Genomic DNA, 22,126 nt, shown 5'->3' on the forward strand with positions numbered 1-22,126 from the left:
TTTTCAAATAGTAACACTGGCCAACCAATGTTATTGTTTTCAAATAGTAACATTGGTAACACTGGCCGACCAATGTTACTGTTTTAAAAACGACCATACCTAGCTGGGCATTGTGTGCTTCAATGAGAGGAGTCCAACTGTGATGGTGGTATGGCGAACCGTCATCGAAATCGATCGGATTTGAAGTTTTTTTTCAAATAATAACACTAGCCAACCAATGTTACTGTTTCGAGACAGTAACATTGGCCGAGATGGATTTGAGGAAGAGAGATGAGAGACCCTAGGCTAGTGAGATGAAGAGACCCTAGGCTAGTGAGAGAGAAAGGAAAATCAGTGTTGCTTCATCGACAACCTTTCCCCCACAACCACCACCACCACCACCACCCCGACAACCAGCCCACCATCATCAATACCTACAACATCTATCCAAAACCAATCCCTCTCGCTCCTTCTGTTATTATTGCAACTTTGCCCTCCAACCTACCCGTATAAATCTTGTATACAACAGATTGATTAGCAACTCAAATGACACAATTTAATTATTTAATTAGTAGAAATATTTAATGAAGATGGATCACCTTTTGGGGGAGGAATGAACCCCATGAAGGGTTGCGGACTCTGCAGGCATCTGATTCTGATCAGCAGTCATGGTTGAATATGATTAAGCTAGAGAGATAGACCAACCGAGACAAGTCCATAGGATAAATTAAATTATAAATTTAGAAATTAGAAGGAGACTAACTGAGAAGTGTAAGTTTTGTGGGAGAAGGAAGATAAGGATAAGAAAGTAATTATAATATTAGAGGTCTCGTAAAGCCATAAAGTTTTTTGGACTGGATTTAAGGTTTAGGGCACTGAACGAATACCCTCAAACTGAGCGAATACCCTCAAACAATCTGAAGATTCAGTGATGCATGTATATAGGTACCGCCTCTATCTAACGCTCTGTATCGCTCTTTTTATTTGAGGCATGAACGATGAACTGATGCAGTATCGATGTGGATGAGATTGTTCCTCTATGTTAGTTGCTTAGCGATTTTCGTTTCAATGTTTTAATTACGAAGGGAATTAGGAAATTTGATTGGGGAATGATTTGCTAGGTTACCTTTGCATTTCCAGGAACTTAATTTTCATTACTTTTTGATTCTTCATTGACTCCTCTCAGTTGTTCATTGAAACAATTCCATCAGAGTTTCTCTGCTACCATGACAGTGATCAAAGAATTTTTGCTTTCGATCATGAAATGGCCAAACTATTTGTGAAGTTCCTGTTGTGTGTTTATATACAGACATTGAAGTTCATACAAAAACTTAAACACAGAATATGAAACTAATCATCATCATCATCCGAGCCTTTATCCTAAAAATTTGGGGTCGGCTCACACGAGTCTATGAGAATATCATTGGAAATCCACCACATGGATTTGTTTTCTCCATTCATTTCTATCATAGATCATACATTTATCCACTCTTATTAAATTCATATAATTTCTTATAACTTCACGCCATGTCTTTTTAGGTCTACCTCGCTGCCTCGTACTCTCTCCTATAAAAATTCTCTCATTCCTCCTCACTGTCACACCGCTATCTCTATGTTGGACATGTCCATACCATCTTAACCAATTTTCTCGTATGAAACTAATGCAAAATTATACTGTCTGACAAATATTCATTACAAAAAATTGTCATATTTTGCCTTATTTATGGACATAATGGCATGAAAATTTTCAAAAAGCGGAAATATACATCACACTCAAACCTTACAAATATTCACTACACAAAATGCCATATTTTTGCCTTATTTTATGGACATAATGGCCTGAAAGTTTTCAATAAGCAGAGATATACATCACACTCTAACCTTTCAATACAAATACTGGAATCATGAACAAGAACTTTCACACCAATGTTTTCATGCTTAATTAAGGGTCTGGCTATACTGTTATCAATTGTTGACCACTTGTGTCTGCACTTCATCTTGGTGATGCTTTGGATGAGAGGACTTTCCAGTAATGGCTTTCTTTACCTTGGAGATTGAATGCTTGACCTTTGATCCTATGCCTGACAATATGTTATGAGATTTCTTTTTTGTGACTTTAACATCCACATCTCCAGAGGCTTCTACCATGATGGGAGAACCAGGGCCTGAGTCCCTTTTCTCTTCATCTTTCTCTTCATCTGTTTTTGTTTCTTCAACTTGCTCTTCTTCTTTAGTTTCCACTTGTCCTCCCTCTTCTGTCAAGTGTCCGGCCACTTGTAGTGCTTCTTTCTTGGAAATTTGCAGGTCGGGTAATGAAATCGTAGCTGAATCCATTGGCTGAGAGCTTTCACTTGTTTCATCGGCTGAGCTATCCATAATTTTATTTCCTCCACTTACTAATCCTTCTATCTCTGAATCTATTGCAGTGGCATATTCAGCTACGAAATCTCCACTTTCAGCATTCTGTATAGTTTTTGCAATCTGATCGTCTAGCTCTAGTGGAATATTTTTCTCATTTGAAGTCATAAACACTGAGTTTGGCCTACTATCTGCTTCTATTTGGATCTGCTTCTCGGACACTACTAGTGAATCATCCTTTTTCTGCTGAATGTTTTGATTGATTTTTTCATTTTCTGCAAGCTTGATGTTGCCTTCTTTTTGTGATATCTCAGCGCCTGGTTCCTGATGATAACAAACAATAAACTTGTTCAGGTGGTTAATATTCAAAACATTAAGGATGGTGTACCAATTATAGGATGCCATTTTCTGTTGGGATCACAAATGGTTGGGTCGCATGCACATAGATTGGTTATAGTCAGTTGTTGTGGGCGAGTAGTAACACAATGAGGGCAAAGTATTTGCAAGCACATGGTGCACCCAGTGTCTATACTTACAGCCAGAGATTCTGATCTTTAAGCTACGTTTTGGATCATGCAAAGATTTTGAAAAATAATTGGGTAATATCTTCAAAACACTCAGACATTATAGTGTTTATGATTATTTTATTTTATATTCTTTCCTTGTTCCTTCCAAGGTCCAAATGGAGCTGTGACATATGTATGTTGTTATTGATGGTTGGGCTTAATGGCAAAGGTATCAAGAAAGCGGAGTTAAATGTAGTCTGACCTTTTCTGTTAGAGTTTCTGCTTCTATTTTGCTGCTTACTGACTTCTTATCATTGCTCTCATTCTCTTGTTTCTGTTCGGTCGCTGAACACTTGACATTGTTTCCCTCTGTTTCACTTGAAAAGGAGTGTTCTAATGTATTCTTCTGAACATCAACTTGGCCTTGGCCTTCCTCTTCAACAGTTTTTACTTCAGTCAGGTCTTGTCCTTCAGTCTTCTTGGTTGCACCAGTCTTAGCAATTTCCTCATATAACTGTATTTTAGAAAGAAAAAAAATTCAAGTTGTAGACATGAAGTTGGTAAATGAAAAAAAGTACTAAAGTTAAAGTTTGCTTCTAATCACAGACCCTTCATTTTCAGTTTTCCACATTGAATTACTATGTGTTTCATTTGCCTTATATCCTAAATGTCTGTCAGAGTTGTGCTCATATTTGCCTTTTGTCAATTGGTTATTTCCATAGAAAAATCAGTTGGTTATTCTTGCAATCTTCCTTTGCCTCTGTGATCTAATTTCCCATCAGTTAACGTGTGTCTAAGGAAAGATAAGAATAGGGGAAAGAAAAGAATATATAAAGTGATTAACTTCTATATCTAACCTCTGCATTTTGACATTCATTACGTATTATCTCAGTTTCTTCAATTGATTTCTCGTGCTGGCTCACTTCAGTCCTCACTTCAGTTGGTTCTGCCTCAAGACACTCTTCCTTCAGTTTAGTAGATTGTGATTCAATGAGGATTAATGAAATCTTATCTGAATCCATTGGCTGAGAGTTTTCACTCATTTCATCGGCTGAGCTATCCATAATTTTATTTCCTCCATTTACGAATCGTTCTACCTCTGAATCTATTGCAGTGGCATATTCAGCTACGGAATCTCCAGTTTCAGCATTCTGTATAATTTTTGCAATCTGATCCTCTAGCTCTTGTGGAATATTTTTCTCTTCATTTGAAGCCACAAACACTGAGTTTGGCCTAGTATCTGCTTCTATTTGGATCTGCTTCTCAGACATTACAAGGGAATTATCCCTTTTCTGCTGAATGTCTTGATTGTTTTTTTCATTTTCTGCAAGCTTGATGTTGCTGTCTTTTTGTGACATCTCAGCGCCTGGTTCCTGATGATAACAAAAAATAACCTTGTTCAGGTGGTTAATATTCAAAACAATAAGGTTGGTGTACCAATTATAGGATGCCATTTTCTGTTAGGATCACAATGGGTGAGTCACATGCACATAGATTGGTTATAGTCAGTTGTTGTGGGCGATTAGTAACACAACGAGGGCAAGGTATTTGCAAGCACATGGTGCACCCAGTGTCTATACTTACAGCCAGAATTTTTTATCTTTAAGCTCCATTTGGGATCATGTAAAGATTTTAAAAAATAATTGGGTAACATCTTGAAAACACTCGGACATTAAAATGTTTATGATTTCTTTTATATTCCTTGTTTCTTCGAAGGTCCAAATGGAACTGTCAAATATGTCTGTCGTTATTGATGGTTGAGCTTAATGGCAAAGGTATCAAGAAAGCAGAGAGTTAAATGTATTCTGACCTTTTCTGTTGGAGTTGCTGCTTCTATTTTGCTGCTTACTGACTTCGTATCATTGCCCTCGTTCTTGTGTTTCTGTTCAGTTGCTGAACACTCAACATTGTTTCCCTCTGTTTCACTTGGAAAGAAGTGTTCTAATGTATTCTTCTGAACATCAACTTGGCCTTGGTCTTCAACAGTTTTTACTTCAGTCAGGTCTTGTCCTTCAGTCTTCTTGGTTGCACCAATCTTTGCACTTTCCTCATATAACTGTATTTTAGAAAAAAAGTTCAAGCTGTAGACATGAAGTTGGTAAACAAAAAAAGATATTAAAGTTAAAGTTTGCTTCTAATCACAGACACTTCATTTTCAGTTTTCCACATTGACTATGTGTTTATTTGTCTTGTATCCTTAATGTCTGTCAGAGTTGTTTGTGCTCATATTTTGTCAATCGCTTATTTCCTCAGAAAAGTCATATGATTGTTCTTGCTATCTTGCTTTGCCTCTGTGAATCTAATTTCCTCTCAGTTAACGGGTGTCTAAGGAAAGATGAGGGGAAAGAAAAGAATATATATAAAGTGATTAACTTCTATATCTAACCTCTGCATTTTGAACTTCATTCTGTATTATCTCAGTTTCTTCAATTGATTTCTTGTGTTGACTCTCTTCAGTCCTCACTTCTGTTGGTTCTGCCTCAGGACAATCTTCCTTCATTTTAGTAAATTTTGATTCAATGAGGATTACATGACTGGGAGCTGCAGAAAGACATTCAACTTTCTTTTTGCTTGTCTCAAGTATGGGCATGGCAGCTTCCTTGGATTGTCTTGCAATTGCTGTTGTTTTTTTGCTTTCTTCTTCATATTCATGAGGCACTAATTTCCTAGTTGCATCTGGAGTTTTGCTTTCTACCTCACATACTTCACTTGGACTATCCTCTATATCTGCCTTAATTTCAGTTGGAAGGCTCTCTTTGATTGTCTCATCCTGAATAGTAACTTGGTCCGGGTCATCCACTTTTTCTCTTTTAGCACCGTCTTGTCCTTCTAACTTTTTTGTTGTGATAATCTTCTCTATTTCCCCATGTAACTGTACTTCAAGAAATGTTCACAATAGACGAATTATGAACTTAATAAGAACGAGAAAACTGAAGGTGAAATTGACTTCTTATTTGCTGACCTCTTTGCTTTGATTTATACTGATAGATGTCTCACATGTTTCGCACGTCTTCTCTCCCAAATCTGCAATGGTCTTCTCTCCCAAATCTACAATGGTCTTGTGTTCATATTCCTGATGATATTCTTCACTTCTTTCTTCAACAAGAGAAATTGGGTGATCATTGTTCACGTCCTTTTCCTCCCTGATCTGTTGTTTTTTTGTCTTCTCAGTCAATACTTGGTAAAATTAAGTAAAGGAGAATGGGAAAAACATGGCAATGTATAAATGATGAAAATTCTGTCTAGTTTTCTTACCTTTTCTCTTGTAATGTCATTCTGTACGATTTCAGTTGCTTCAATTGTTTTCTTCCACTGATTTTCTCCAGCCTTGAAATCAGTTATTCCTTCCTCGGGATGGTCTTCCTTTGTTTCAGTTTTGTGTTTGGTGACAAATTCATGATAATGGACTCCTGGTAGATGTTCAATACCCTTTTCAGTCTCAAACATGAAATTTGGGACCTTATTACAATGTCCTATTGTTTTCTCGCTTTTTGATGGGCAGTCAATATTTTCAATCTCGTTTATGTATTCTTGAGGCTCTGATGTCAAAGCTTGTTCTGGGTTGTCTTTTTTGATCTCATTTATTTCAGTTGGATTTTCCAATACGTCCGTTCTGATTTCAAGGATCAGCTTGGTGACTTCAGCCTCCTTGGTCTGTTCCTCCTGCAAGCATGTTGTTTCTGTTGTCCGCAATGCCCAAGAATTTTCTTGACTCTCATCTTGTAGCCCCTCAACCTCATTCTTCTTGATAATGCCATGATCTTGTTCCTTAGAATGTGGAGAAGATGGTGTTTTCTCTTTTAATTCCTGCACTGCGAGAGTCTGAGCTTCAGAAGTTCCTTCTGCTTCATCTCCTCTGAGCCTTTGAGTTTTAGATGCTGGTACTCTTGCAGAAGCTTCTTCAATGTCTTCACTAATTTCCTCAAAATCATCTTCTTCTTCCTTAAGTACTTCATTTGTACTGTCCTTATCGATTGTATCTAGTTCATGGCTCATTTGGGGGAATTTCGGCTCTTCAGTCTCTTCCTTAAGCAAGGGTGCCTCTTCTGTTGTTTTTGATGCAGAATTTTCTGGACTCTCATCTGTCGAAAGTTTCATCTCCTTGATATTGTTTTCTTGTCTCCCAAATGAGGTTGAACTTTCATGCTCTTGTTCTTCAGAAAGCATTTCAGGGTATGTGTGCTGATGTTGCTCTTCTAATTTCTCCATTGGGAGACTTTGAATTGCAGTTGCTGCTCTGATGTCTTGAGAATCCATTGTGGATGCCATTTCATAATCTTCTTTGTTTTCTTCTTCAGTACCATCCAAAGTTCTTACTTCCTTGTTTACTTCATTTGGGCTGCCTTCCCAATTGTCTTCATTGGAGGCAAGCCCCAAACAGGAAATTTCGGATTCCTTAGGCCTTTCTTTTCTTGAGCAAGTTTCTTCCGCAGTTTTTGTTGCTGAAGAATTTTCTGGCCTCCTATCTTCATCTATTGCTTCTACATTCATGTTTACAACTATGGATGTGATTCTGTGCACCTGTTCAATTGAAGGAATGCTCTCTTTGATTGTCTTATTGTCGATATCAACTTGGTCAGGGTACTCAACAGTTTTTTCCTCAGCACCATCTTCTCCTTCAATCTTCTTGGTCGGATCAACCTTCTCGGTTTTCTCATAAAACTGTTCAACATTGTCCAAATTATCTAGGTAGAAAGGAAAAATAAATTTAAGATGAAGTGTGTTTATTCTCTTACCTCGTTGCTTCCCGTATTTCTCATTGACGTTTCTTCTGTTTCACGTTCTTGGGCCTTCTGTTTAATTTTTTGACAACTTCCTTCGCTTTGCTGCTTGGTAAGGGAAATTGGGTGACAATTGCTGGCATCCGCCTTTTCCTGTTGGAAAACAAAGGAAAAACGTGAAGGAAAAAGGAAAGACTTAAAACTGTATAAATTGATGAAAGTTCTCAATCAAACCTTTTCATTTGTTGCTTCGTACTGTATGATTTGAGTTGATTCAATTGTTTGGTTGCACTGATTTACTTCAGCTCTTAAGACTTCTACTCTTGCCTCAGGATGCTCTTCCATCGTGTTTAGCAATTTGACGAGGACTTCATGACACTGAACTTCTGACTCACATTCAAAATTCTCTTCACTTGTCATCTCAGGGTTGAACAGGGCATCTTTATCAGATAGTCTTTCTAATGCTGTTGCTTTCTCACTTTCAGAAGGACATTCTGAAGTTTTTATCTCATTATCATCTAGTTTTAGAACTTGTTCGAGACTGCTACTTTTTACCTCACTTACTTCATTTGGACTGTCCTGTATCCCTGTCTTACTTTCACTGAGAAGACCCTTCTTTATTTGCTCATTCTGAATATTAACGTGGTCAGGGTCCTCAATAGTTTTTTCCTCGTCACCTTTCTGTCCAATTTTACTGGTGGTATCAATCTTCTTGGCTTCCTCACACAACTAAATCATAGAAAAATGTTCATTTTGGAGAACTTTCTAAGTTAGGAAGAAAAAAGAGAAGGAAAATAAGACAAGGAAAATTGGACTTCTCAATTACCTCTTCGGTTTGAGTTTTACTCATTGAGGCCTTGAGTCTTTTATTTGTCTCTCCTGATTTTTCTTCAGCCTTATGTTCATAATCTTGATGACTTTCTTGTATTCTTTCTTGACTGAGGGTAATCAGGAGATGGTTGTTTGTATCTTCCCCTTCCTCGCTGATCTATTAATTTTTCCTCGTCAGTCAACTGCTGGCAACACAAATACGCAATACAAAGTGGAGAAAATAGAAAAATTTATCTAATTCTTTAACTGACCTTTTGATTTGCAATGGCATTCTGTATGCTTTTAGTTGCTTCAACTGTTTTCTTGCATTGATTTTCTTCAGCCCACAAATCAGTAATTGGTGTCTCGGGAAGGTTTTCCTTCATTTCAGCATCTTGCTTAGCGGAAACTTCGTGATGGTAGACTTCTGATACATGTTCTAAACTCTTTGCACTTGTCTCAGACATGAGCATGGAGACATTCTCAGATGATTCCTCTAGTCCCGTTGTCTTCTTGTTTTCAGATTGACATTCAATGTAATCTATCTCATTCTCATATTCTTGAGGCTCTAATTTTGAAGCTTCTTGTGCAATGTCTCTTTTGATTCCATGCGCTTCACTTGAATCGTCTGACATGTCTGTTGTAATGTCATGTCCCAAATTAGCGACTTCAAGCTCCCCGGTCTCTTCTTCTTGGAGGCAAATTTTTTCTGCTGACCACGGTGCTGAAGAATTTTCTTGACTCTCATCTGCTAGCAGTTCTACGGCATTCACGTTCTCATTTACACTTTTGATTGGCATTAAAATTTCATGAACTTGTTCCTTAGAAGGCAGTGCAAAGTGTGGCATTTGTTGGTGCTCTTCTAATTTCTCCTTTGTCGTTGTCTGATCAGAAGCAATTTCAGCTTCATGTTCTCTGAGCTTTTGAGATTCAGACTCAAATATTGTTGCGGAAGCTTCCTTAGTTTTTGCACTGATTTCATACACAGTACCCTCATCTTTCAGAACTTCCATTTCTTTCATGGTCTTTTCCATGCTCTCAATTATGGTTGAACTTTCATGCTCCTGTTCTTGGGAATGCATTGCAAAGAGTGCTGCTTGGTGTTCTTCTGATTTCTGCCTTGCGGGACTGTCCATTGTGTTTGCTGCTTTTATGTCTTGAGAATCAGATGTGGATACCATTTCATAAGCCGCTGTATTTCCTTCATAAATTTCATCTGAACTCATTTCTTCCCCATCTTGTAAGGATTCCACTTTCTTTGAATTCTCAATGGTGCCTGTGAGCCCGTGCTTCTGACCCTCAAAAAGCAATGCTTGGGGTGGTGCCTGATGTTGTTCCTTTAAATTCTCCACATTATGAGTCTGATCAGCTCTGTGTTCATCATCTGTGGCTGCTTCATTACCTTCAATTTCAGATTTGACTTCCTTTTCACTATCATTTTTGTTTTCTTCTCTAATTTCATCCTGTGTCCGTCCTGCTTCATTCAATTTTTTCGGACAGTCATTTTCTGTTTCAGTATTGAGTTTGTATCCTGATTGAGAGAAATTGGAACTATGGAGGTCTTTTTTATTTAGGCATGTTTCTTCTGCCGTCTTTGTCGCCAAGGGTTTTTCTGAACTTTCGTATTCCGTAGTTTGTACTCCCTGCGTGTTCTTGATTGTTTCTATGATTTCGTGATTCTGTTCCTTCAAAGGAGAGGTGGGGGACAGTGTTTGTAGTTGCTGATTTAAGTCCTCTGCAGTGAGATTAAGATCGGCCACAATTGCATTTCCTTTAACTGCTTTATTGTCTTGAGAATTTTGAAACGCATAAACCATTTCAGAAGTTTCTTTGATTGCTTTTCTAGCTTCATCAAGATGAAACTTCTCCAAGAGCAGGCTCTTCATTGTTTCATGAGGTTCTTCACCTGCATCTGGGTTTCTTGTGGTCTCAGTGTTCTCACTGTCCTCATGATAAGCAGTTGGAGGTTGAGATACCAAGGAAGATGTAAGTTCTTCAGGGCTAGTGCTGTCAGTAAGGTTACCCTGTTGGCTGGGCTCAGTTTCAACTATACATGAAATCCTTTTGTCCAAGAAAATGTTGGAAACCTCAGGCTTCTTATGTATCTGGGATTTCTCCAAGCTTGTCTGCGCCATTACCATTGCCGCAGTTGTATTGATCTTATCATAACTTTTATTTGCTTCATCTGTCGACTCCTTTTTGTTCTTTTCTTCTGACTCTTCGGCTACTACGGAGGAGACACTCACTGGCTTCTCCCTGTCTTCTTCTTCTTCTTCCACTTTTCCCTCATCCATTTCATCCGTAATTGCTGCCTCCGTTTTCCCAGTTGACTCTCCTTTAGCCTTGAAGTTTGCTTTCTCTGTCTCTTCATTGGAGTGTTCAGCAATAAAATATTCAGTTGAGACGGGGCTATAGTCCTTCACCTGTTTAAGAAACAATGTTTCAAGCAACATTCATGGTTAACATATCAACAACAGCATATGGAAACTTTTAAATACTTTCCTTTCACCAAGCAGCTTACCTTATTAGTCCTTTCCTCTTCAGTAGATACAGGGAGAAGTTCCTTTATATTGCTCCCTTCCTCTTTCTGATGTCTGATGTTTTCATCGTCATTATCTTTCTTTATTCCTTCCAACTGGTGATGAGATAAACATCAAATACAGAAAGGGAACTGGAAAATATTGATTGAAATTTACCATGTGCCTACAAAGGAGTTATTTTTCTCACCTCTTTGGTTATGTTGACTGCCTTGTTGACATCATATGCATTTTCAATGCTGTGACTATGATCTTCTGGCAAAACATCGGTCACTGTTTTCTCTTCTTTGTTATTTTGATCTTCTTGTAGTGTTTCTCCAGAATTTTGTTCTTCAGTAGAGGTAAAACTCTGATTATGAATGTCATTTCTCTTTATTTCTTCTTGACTCTCACTGGTCAAAGGAATCGTGTCTTGACTTTGATTTTTGGTCACAATTCCTAAGGTGCATTTGGGTTCCTCACTAGATTCAGCTGATTTGAAATTCTGTATGCAATGATTGATTAGATTTTCAATGTGGTATCCATCAGGAAGAGTATATGTGTTGTTATGTGACAGAATGAACAACTGAATTCCAAATAGCATATTGAAAGTATGATCATGTTAGACAAAGTCTTAGATGCAATAGAAAAGGATGATGATGAAGTGTAATGCAAACATGTAACTTTTTCTGCATGACCTTTTATTCTATGTTCGGAAATATTAGAAAACATGTTTATATTGCTTTGTTAAACTGCATGAGTGGTCATGTTTTGTGGCAGATTCAAATACTCTCTCAATGCATTCTCTGCATTGGTCGAATGCATTACAAAGGATTAAGCGAAAAATTGAGCAGATAAAGCCGAAACTTATTTACACTAGAGTTATGGGTTCTGACCTCTTCCACCAGAGTTCCATAGTTTTCAGTATTTCCAGCTTCAATTCTTGGGCTGTCAGTTCCAGCTTCCTGTTCAACTAATACATTTTCTGCAGCAGGACCTTCATATACCATACCAGAGTCCACTTGTTGCAGAATAGCTTTTTTATTGTCCCCACTCTCCTCCAAGGTTTTCTTGTCTTCAAGTTTGTCCACACCCGATCCTTCATTCAATGGTTTTTCCTCATTTGAAGTCCTTGATTTGCAAATATCTGTTGGGTTTGTTGGTTTTTCTCTTTTCGAAATTTCCGCATCTTCAGAACTAGAGCTATGTTTTTCATAGTGGTCATCACCCTGGTGAGTCTGCATTTCGTTATTAGCTCTCACCTTTCTTGCAAATGCAGTCCCCAATTTAGAGTCCTCAGTTTCATTCATATTTACCGCCATCTGTCCAATGAAAGACGTGTCTGTATTATCATATGGGATTTGGGCATGAACAGGAGTTTCGTCTACTTTATTACTCGCCTCATCTCTGACAAGCTCTTTTTCTATCTTACTGAGGTTATCTTGTGCTTCAGATTGCTCACTAGTAGCCTCCACGTCCTGATCTTCACTTCCTGCTGTTGGAGCTTCGGTATGGATTTCTTGCTCGATCTTCTCTTCATGTTCGTCTACTTCTTCTCGATCCTTATTCCTATTCTCTTCAATGTTGTAGGCATCATCTGTTCTCACAATGATATCCAAACTATCAAGTCTAGCCCTTTTTGCATCTTTTGGTTTCTCTTGACAAGCAAGACCATCACTTTCCAGTTGCTTTATATCTTTTGGTTCAGTTTCATTTAAGCTTGCTTCTTCCAATACTTTGAACACATATATGGATCCAAATTCATGAATACTGGGCTTTTCTTTCGTTAAGAAATCTTCTTTACTCTCCTCAACAGACATTTGAGGCTCCCGTGAGATGCCAACTAGGCTTCCATCAACTTCTTTTGGTACTGTTTCTTCTTTGAATGCTTTTGAAGTATTCATGGGATGGTCATCGTTGTTTAACTCTTCTCTGTCGTTCAAAGTCTCAGCTCTCATATTATCTTCCAACTCTTTTGCTTGAACTTTTTCTTTATTTTCTGAGTCCAAGTCCTGGACCTGTGGAAAGGGAGGGTCAATTAGGAACCAAAGGACAGCCAAAGTGGAAATGCTTGTGAGTTGTGTGTTTAATAAATGACCTGTTCTTTTAACTTAATAATATTGCTTTAAGGGTAACCAATCGCAGAGGTATCTGATATAGCATGATCCTCTAAATTCAGTTCTCCTGTGTTTTTAAATGAAGGTGCTGTACCTACTGCCTTAAGTACCTATGTAGGATATTGATTGTTGAATCGGTAAATATAATTGAAAAGCAAACTACTAGGATACATAAATACATTAGTAAATCACTTGGCTAGCACTGGTTGCCTCGATACACCTTATCCCACGCAAATAATTCATGCAGGCTTCATATGATTGGATGGCAAAGAAATTAAGGGAAATGTATTGAAGGTTTTGGTTTAGGGAATATATATAAGTTTATTACTAAAATGGACAACCAGAGACAAAATTAAACCATAGGTTGCTGTAATTTTAATATATCCTAGCAAACTATGTTTCTGTTTTTTAACTGCAATTGACAGAAGTTGCTTGCAATCATTTTGACACCATTCTATTTTCTATAATCCTTTAAGAATCATAGAAATTTGTGAAAGTAGAAAAAAATTTAAAAAGAAAAAGAAAAAGAAATTCCATTCTCAACAATCAAAGTTATGATCTGAAAATTTAACGAACCTCCTCTTTTTTCTGTTTCTCCTTTTCCTCTTCTAAATGTACTAATTTGTCTGTTTCTTTTGCAGGAAGCTGGAAGTTGTCTATTGCTCTGCCTTCATCCATGTCCCATTTCCTCACTTGCTCACTCCCACTGGTATTTTGAGCAACGTGGTTCACCTATGTGAAATGATTTGGGTATTACATTGAGGATGCAAAGTAGAATGATAGATATGCTCTCAATTATGACTGAAGTGCATTAAAGTTATTGAATAGTTAAACCTGATGACTGCTTGCAATCTGGTTCATCTCTTCGTTGGATATTGGTACTGATATTGCGGCTTCAGTTACTTCCACTGCAGTAAGTTCTGCCAATTGGTTCTTACCTTCTAAAATTTTTTTTTCAACATCATCATCCGCCATATTTTTTTTGAACTCTTTGTGCATCTGCATAACAATCTGACTCTTAATAATTTAATGTAAATTAAACATTTGTTGGATATAAAAGAAGCCCCCATGGACTAGCAAGTTTTGCAACATTGTCAATGACACCTCTTTTTCTGGCCTTTCTTCATACTTCATCTTCTTTGAAGCCTAAAGTAGTTTCTTTCGAGGACGAATGTTTTTGAGAAATTGCTTCCTTCCTGTATTCTTTTGTGTTTATCAGTGTCCTCCCTAAGTTCTCATCTTGAATTTCATTACATTGGACCGTTTTAAAGGATAAAGTTTTTATTACTGATACTAAGAATGTGTTCTCACAACTATGGAGAATTCTTTTGCATATTTAAAATTTTTCTTCTCATTATGAATGAAATCTCTGTAAAATGATTTGTGAATATGTCAAATTTGTATTCAATGCATCATTTTTATTTCTTCGCAGGTACACCAAAGGGGTATGCTATGCACATGCTGCTTATTGAATGTTTTTGTAGATTGCTATCTATCAAATACTTATTGTTTGTCCTTCAATTAGACAGTTCATTTTGAAAAAATAATTTTAAAATTCGTCTTGGGATTCCAAAATGTAATCCAAACTCTACCTTAATGCTCTAAAATTGGAAAAAATAGAATATTAGAGTTTATAAGTGGAAAGTTAATACTCGTTTGTGTTCAAGACAGACCTCTTCAGCATCTTCCTTATTTGTTTCCCCTTCCATGTTCTCCTTCACAACGTTGCCGTCTATTTTCTCTGTGGGGTTCAACCCATAAGTCCTCTCTAAATCCTCTGCTCCTACAACCACATTCTCAAACCCTTTGTTTGTATCAGATGCTTCAGAAGCTTGTTGGATGTCCTACATCAGGGGTAAGATTGTGATTTGATGAATATGGGCATTTGAAAGAGAATGTTGGCCAGTCTTGTGACAGAAAATTGAACAGGAAAAAAAATGGAAAATATTGTGTTAAAATCTCTACTGTTACCTCTGTCATTAGTGTTCCTGCAGCTGAATGCTCTAAAACTGTGGTTTCTGTACTTCTGGGAGCCCTACTTGCATCTTCAATTTTCTTTTCCTCCTCTCTAGATGCTTCAGTTGCTTCATGGGTTTGTTCTTCTTGTACAACAAGTACTTTCTCCCGCTTCTCGTCTTCTGGTTGTATTAAGTCTTTGACGATCAAATGAGAGAGAAGTACGTCATTTGCATTTTTTCTTTGGGGTTCAATTTCCACATTGTCAAACTCAGTGTGCAGGATTTTCTGCTATGAGCATAGAACAACATATGTAAAGCGTTAGCTTTTTTGTAGTCATCATCCTTCTGCCATTCTGTAGAATATAGCTATGATAGTAACAGCAAAAAAATTTATGACAATGAAGCAAAAATGTTAATGGTTTTGAATTTATAATTTGTTAGACCTTTTCTTCTTGAATGGCCAGATTGCCAAGGGCATCACTAGTGGTTGATTTGTCTGCTACTGCTCTCCCCTCGAAGCTTTCATTATGAATTTGGATAGGTGCGTTGTCTTCAATGCATGCAACTTTTTCAAAATACTCTTTTGAAGATGTATCTATATCCATGGAATCCATATTTGAGTGATTGTCAAGCTTCAACTTTTCTGGTTCATGTTGTAGCAAGATTTCCTCTAAATTTTCGGGGTGATTTGGTGCTTTTTCGTTGTTCTCCTCAGCAATTAAAGTCATTTTATCAGTGATGCTGTCCTTATCTTCTACAAGAGTATGCTCATTCTCAACGTGACCGTGTTCCTCCTTGAACTCATTAGAACTTTTTTCGTTATCCATTAAAGTGGAACAGCAATCTGATTTCTTGTCTTCAACTTCTTCAAACCCTTTCTCTCCGAAGTTGTCTTGAGTCTCAACTCCACTGCCTAAGTTGTTGACTGCCATATCAGGTGCGTAAAACAAAGCCTCATCCTTTTGACGTGAGGCAACCTCAGTAATGCTGAGAACTTGCTCACTGGAGTCAAATTCAGCTATTTTCTCTTTGTTGTTTTCTTCTCTTGCATTTTTCTCGAAGCCTTCTTTTTCTTTTGCAGCGAGTTTTGGGTTTTCTTCTGCTGAAGATTGCCGATTTTCACTTGCTTCAATTTGTTTAATTATCGTTTCCTCCATCAAATTTTCCTCTTCTTTGACCTTGAGATTTTCTTTTTCGATACTTTCCATCTCTACACTTGTTCTTGTATCATCTACGATGTTGCAAGTTCTGTCACACTTTTCAAGCTCTGTCTTGTCTAGTTCATGTTGTGGCAAAATGGTTTCCTCTAAATTTTCCCTAGGATTTGGTGCATTCTCAGTGTTCTCCTCAGTAGTAACAGTCACTTCATCATTCTCACCATGGCAATGTTCTTCATTGTGCTCCTTAGGACTGCTTTCCTCACCCATGGAAAGGGAGCAGCACTCTGATTTCTTTTCTTCTACTTCTTTCAAGCCTTTCTCACCGAAGTTCTCTAATGTGGTGTCAGCAATTGAGGGAATGCTTTCCTTTTTCTGTGAAGCCTCTGCTGTTTGGTGTGTAGTGCTTAAGTTGTTGACTTCCACATCAGCATAAAACAAAGCTTCATGCTTCTGACCTGAGACGGCTTCAAGACTGCTGATAACTTTTTCACTGGAGTTCAATCCAACTCTTTTCTCTTTATTTGTTTCTTGTCTACCATTTTTCTCTAAGCCATTTTTTCCTTCTTCAGTGAGTTTTGGGTATTCTTCTGCTGAAACTTGCTGAGTTTCACTTGCTTCAATTTGTTCAAATATCCTTTCCTCCATCAAAGTTTCCTCTCCTTTGACCTTGACGTTTGCTTCTTCGACACTTTCCATCTCTACACTTGTTCTAGTATCATCTACAATGTTGCAAATTCTATCACCCTTTTCTGCTATTTCTCTTGTCTCTTCAGTCACATGATTTTCATTGCTCTCCTCTTCTACAACCTGAATTTTTTCCTTTTTATCCTGGCATTGTTCTGATATGCCGCAGGTTCCTTCAGCAGCAACCTTGTTAGCTGATGATGATTCCGGAACAGTTTCATCCTCTGTGGCTCCTACATTGTCTGTTAATGTAGGATTCATGGCTTTATCACCTGTGTCCGTTGCTTGTTGGGTGGTATATGAGTTTACTGGGTATTCAGCAGTTTTGAGAGGTTCATTGAGGTCCTTGAAGGAAGATTCCTGGAGAGTTCCATCAAACTGTTCGACTGCTCTGTATGCAAGTATCTCTTTTTCTTTCCCCTTTATTTTCTGCATGAAGAAATAGTTGTCGCTTTAATATGAAAAGAAAGTTATTTAACTACATGGATAATTAACTGTTAAAACTCTCTTTTTTTGGGGGTGGGCAAGAAAGAGTGATGGTTTGTTGTTTTCTTTTCTCTGCTCTCCCTTCTTATTCTTTCATAGATTCTTTTCTGCTTCTCATTTAGGCTAATTACACCTTAGAAAGAATTTTGGAAATCTGTAGTATGGAATGAAGATGTAGCGGGAAAGGGTAATATACTCCACTATGTTCATGAGAATGCTTCGCCCGTCATTCTAATGCATCAAATGCTGGTCCTCATTATCATACTTATTTTTTGAAGGACCTTCATATCATCGAAAACACTTTAGAATGCAAAATCTGACATTCAAATTAGACAGTCCAGAATAAAAAATCATCTAGAACACTACTCTAAATAGGATGGACAGATAGAGAAAAGATTTTTGTGGCTGATCTTGTTTTACTTATGTTGCTATGATGTATTCATTTTAATATTAGGGACAGAGTAGTATGTCTCTCAGTTTGTTGATAAATGGCCAATTTTCGAGTGCCATCTTTTTGTCAAATAATTTTTCTTTTATATTAATGGACTAGTAGGTGACATCATAACATTAAAAAGGAAATACCATGAAATTCTGTGATTAAGTACAGTGATGGATTAATTTGAGAATATACTGCAAATTGATAATTCGCTTTCCTAAAATTTTAGTGAAAGAAAATTAATGTTATGCTTATGCTTATCAACTAATAGCTGACTCCTTAATAAATGAGCAAGAAACTCTTCTACTGTTGATATTTGCTCTTATCAGTGCAAAATAAATACTGTGCTTTAATATTGTGTATAATTTTATTTTTTTATGTTAGAAGAAAAAGACACGTCTTAATAAACTGTCTGCGTCCCTTAGCCTACACAGGCATCTGAATGATTCCGACAAAATAGTCTCAGCATCTTCGTAAAGGCAATCTAGGAGGTGGGTTAAAATCTGCAGAATATATGTTGAAGAGTTAAAATCTTCCCACATAGGTCTCGTTCTTTCCCATTTTCACCCTGTTTTTGTGATTGTGTAGTTGGTATGCAGCATTGAGAAAAGAAAGCTCCTAGATGCACCCCTTTAGATGCTCTTTTGGGTAGGTAATTTGTTTAGCTAACTCGAGATTATGCAGTTTTGATACTGGGTAAGTGATCAACAATTCCTTGATTTTTTATTTTTTTATTTTTTGTAATATGTTGATATTAATTCTTAGCCCTCTCTCACTTTAGCATAAAGTTTAAATCAACTATGTCATACTGATGTTTCTCTGGCAATTAGGATTGGTAAAAATGAAAAGGTTGTGGATTTGAGGCTAAAAAGAGTGAATAAAGAGATTATGGTAACTACCTATATGGAAAGGACATCTTGTTTAATGTTTAGAAAATTTTGCTCTGTGTTGAGATATAATGTGATGTATTGGATTGCTGAACAGCATTTTTATTTTCCGATCGCAGATATTAGGATGATTTATAATGATCTTGGGAAGGGATCTTTATATTCTTTTGCTTGGTGTTTCATAAAGGTGGCTAATGATTCTCATGAGTCAATTCTAGATCAGGATGAAAGGTATGACAATATCAGGGTCTAATTCAAAACACATAGGATAAAGCATAACATGAAGATATCTACATACACAGAAAAACATCCTACATAAAGATCATTAAGTTTGTATAGAGACTGCAAGGGGAGTAATAGATTATTGTGCTTACGAATGAAGATGTCGGTTCTGGAATATTGACTTCAGTTTCCTTTTTTCATGCAGCAGAAGTTGAGCTTTTCATGGAAAGGATGAAGATCTTTGTCTTATGTAAGTCTCTCTGCTAAGCTTCAGATATCCTTAATTCTTCTGAAATTTCTCGTACCTGTAGTTAATGGCTTTAGAGTCAATTATATGGATCATGAGATACCTGCAATAATTTATCTTTATAGGAATGTTGCGAAAAGTAGAGTAGAAGTGACAAAATGCCACTAGTAGTATGCTAATGTAATGTTGAGTTGGCAAGATATGCAATGGACCTACTGATTGACTGGTCATTTGCCCTGGTAGGCCTTTACAGACTGAATTGCAAATCAAATTAGATAAATTATTCTTTCACCTTTAATTGTAAGATCAACTATTTTAATCATTCACTGTAGTTCTCACACCAAGGTAAAGATCTTACTTACAGCATTCTGTCCAAATTTACTCTCTCTAAGTTCTCTTGCGGTGTTCTTGCTTCCTTATTGGGCATTATGGGCCCTAAACTAGGTATTGAAATCGCAGAAACATTATGAAGATTCACTTGAGAAAAACTTGCTTCCAGTTTTGTCGAAGTTAAATCTTGTGAATATTTTATCAATTGCATGTTTACTATGTACTTCACAATTCTGGCTGTCATCTCCGTTGGTAAGGAAAAACTTTTATTCCATGATTCCTCTCCTTTCGTTCGTTAAAAGCAGTGTATTAGAATAGAAAATTTGAAAAAACTGAATGTATTCTTGCATAATGACAAAAAGTGATAATGATATTTAAAGACTTTCAAAACTAGTTATATTCATCTGATGGAACTTGTTGGAATCTCTTCGTATCAAGATATATATATATATATATATATATATATATATATATACACAATTGAATGCTATGTATAATCCTTTCAAGGTGATTATTCAGAGAGGTCGTAATTCCTTGTGTTGCAAAGTTGGAAGGATTTAAGTAGGGGTTGCAAAAACAAATTTTCGATCTAGGTCGGACAAAATCATGTGTTCATGAAATATTTACATGTTTGGATCTCAACTTGGATTCAATTTCGGACATATTTAATTGACCAAATCCGGATTGGTTTAAATCCGGTCGATAACCTAATTTGAGTTAGGGTATGAATAAGTAGACTAAATAAGACTTTTGTGTTTGAATCCAGATCTTGTTTTAAACCAGATAAAAAATTGTGTTTTAATCTGGGTTTCGGATATACTTTTATGTTCAAACTTGATTTAATCCGGGTTGGACAAAGTTTTGTCACATCTGAATTTAGGGTACTTTTACTTTGAATACGTTTTATCCAAATTTGAATGAATATGGTAGAGCTAGCTTGCAAGCCTAGCTAGCATCAAGTGTTCCAGATTGATACGTATAGTCGATGGATACTCGTAATAATGCATTGCAGGACTCGTGTATTTGATATTATATTTGATTGAACATTACAAAGCTTATGGATGGTTCACAGATGATGATTGAATGGTGGGCCCTGCAACAGCAAGATTGGCAAATCCATGATGTAATAATTGTAGCCGATATCATTGTCGTAACGACCGTCCATGAGAGATTTCTAAAAAAACAAGTAGAATTATAGGTTCACTTGGTCCCCATCGAATAGTTTGGAATAATATTCACGATTGAATTGAAACATATATTGGGGAGTAAAATACTGTCTCAATAGTTTATGAGGGTGGATCTCGAGTCTTAGATGTGTCCTCCGTCACCCAAAAAAAAAAAAATTATAGGCCACTTGAAGTGGATACAGAAGACAATTGCTTTCTTTGGTGGTGGTGTGTGTATATGTTATTTTCTGTAATACGTGTAAAGATAATAGCAATCTCAATCAAGCCGCCCAAACCCAACATTATTGTTTTCTTCGCCGCCTTTTTTCCTTTTTTGAAAATTTTATAGCAAAAAATGTGTTGATTTCTTTGTTTAGCTTTTCATTTGATAAATGGTCAAGATATGCTTTCATTGAACAAAATGGCATGTGTTTGTGGGTCGTAATGAAAATGAAGTACACACTATAACACTATAGTATTTTGAACAAGCCCATGGAACACACATGAAGGCCACGTCATATATGAAAGATGAGGGGCTGGCATGTGTTGGCCAAATTTGGATTGGCTAGGTGGTTATATCTTGAAGTGGGCCCCGCATGAAAGAGACGACCATATGATCCAAGAACCAATGGCTGGGAACCCATGTTGCTCATTCTTCTCATCTTTCACATCATCACTATTTTATTTTGTAGATCAAAGAAAGACAATTCATTGTTGAATTTTACTCTCAAATGAAAGGGGAATATATATATATATATATATATAAAATTTTCAGTAATAAGAACGTTCTTGTTGGGATTGATATAAGTTCTATTTTTAAATCTCTAGATTTGATGAAATGACGGAGATTAAAGTTGATTTAATGTGTATGGTTTAGGCTCTCGTATTTTGTACATATTTATTTTTCAATGCAATACTCATTTACCAGAAAAAAAATGTTGGAGGTTTAGGATTTAAGTGTTTAGGTTTTGAGATTTAAGATTTGGAGTTTGGGATTTTAGGTTTAGGATTGTTTAATCAATTTCAATATTAAATATTTTAAGATTTAGGGATTTAAAAATAGATGTTCTTATATAAAGCCCAATAAGAACATCCTTAGAGAGAATATATTTGCTTTCAGAATATAGATTGGTATTTCCATTCCTGAATTTTCTTGGCAACCAAACACATCGCTAGAGTGAGAAAATATGTAGCTAAAGATATGTGCTTACAGCAAATAAATAGTTTATCCAATTTAACCGACCAACATTTTCCCATTTTTCTCAGTTACTTTTACTGTTCTTAAAATCACTGGCGGAGCAACGTCAGGACTACGGGAGCCATGGCCCCCTATACTCTTATATAGAGTCCGTTTGGTAGACAATTTTGACAATAACATATATTATAAATAATAAATTATGATAATAAATGGTAGCATATATGATTATTGAAATGCTGATAGTGTTTGGTTGTACTTTTGCATGTAGTATATATGGTGTTAAAATTGTTGTGGCAAATTACGTGCATAGATATTATATTTTTAACTTGAAACAAATTAAAATAA

General features: G+C 36.6%; 1 protein-coding gene and 2 long non-coding RNA genes across 11 annotated transcripts; 2 read left to right on the forward strand and 1 right to left on the reverse strand.

The window, feature by feature from the left end:
• Positions 1–848: 848 nt before the first annotated feature.
• On the forward strand, positions 849–13,786 carry LOC119999965. Its single transcript, XR_005468526.1, has 3 exons — positions 849–924; positions 2,692–2,936; positions 13,649–13,786. It is a non-coding gene; the product is annotated as an uncharacterized LOC119999965 (long non-coding RNA).
• On the reverse strand, positions 1,724–17,101 carry LOC119999963 (trichohyalin). 4 transcript variants are annotated; one of them, XM_038847810.1, is made up of 19 exons: positions 15,409–17,101; positions 14,979–15,251; positions 14,681–14,851; positions 13,842–14,018; positions 13,584–13,739; positions 11,787–12,908; positions 11,102–11,395; positions 10,896–11,009; positions 8,647–10,797; positions 8,391–8,552; positions 7,799–8,293; positions 7,580–7,717; positions 6,099–7,505; positions 5,806–5,991; positions 5,230–5,715; positions 4,654–4,899; positions 3,701–4,216; positions 3,106–3,357; positions 1,724–2,661 (listed from the first exon to the last, which is right to left on the reverse strand). In XM_038847810.1, exons 1-19 carry the CDS (start codon positions 17,068–17,070, stop codon positions 1,945–1,947), a joined length of 10,725 nt encoding a protein of 3,574 aa, XP_038703738.1. In that variant the 5' UTR covers positions 17,071–17,101; the 3' UTR covers positions 1,724–1,944. The 4 variants fall into 4 exon arrangements, with proteins under 4 accessions (XP_038703738.1, XP_038703739.1, XP_038703736.1 ...); XM_038847811.1 differs by having other exon boundaries at positions 13,842–14,006; positions 14,979–15,254; XM_038847808.1 differs by having other exon boundaries at positions 14,979–15,254.
• LOC119999964 lies at positions 13,783–19,385 on the forward strand. Of its 6 annotated transcripts, none has more exons than XR_005468520.1 (9): positions 13,783–13,920; positions 14,440–14,452; positions 15,430–15,506; positions 16,979–17,210; positions 18,116–18,222; positions 18,320–18,427; positions 18,562–18,622; positions 18,738–18,849; positions 19,046–19,385. It is a non-coding gene; the product is annotated as an uncharacterized LOC119999964 (long non-coding RNA). The 6 variants fall into 6 exon arrangements; XR_005468521.1 differs by having other exon boundaries at positions 19,049–19,385; XR_005468522.1 differs by having other exon boundaries at positions 18,119–18,222.
• The last annotated feature ends 2,741 nt before the right edge of the window (positions 19,386–22,126 follow it).

The sequence above is a fragment of the Tripterygium wilfordii genome, chromosome 6 (genome assembly GCF_013401445.1).
Source record: "Tripterygium wilfordii isolate XIE 37 chromosome 6, ASM1340144v1, whole genome shotgun sequence".
In the NCBI taxonomy this organism is placed as follows: domain Eukaryota; kingdom Viridiplantae; phylum Streptophyta; class Magnoliopsida; order Celastrales; family Celastraceae; genus Tripterygium; species Tripterygium wilfordii.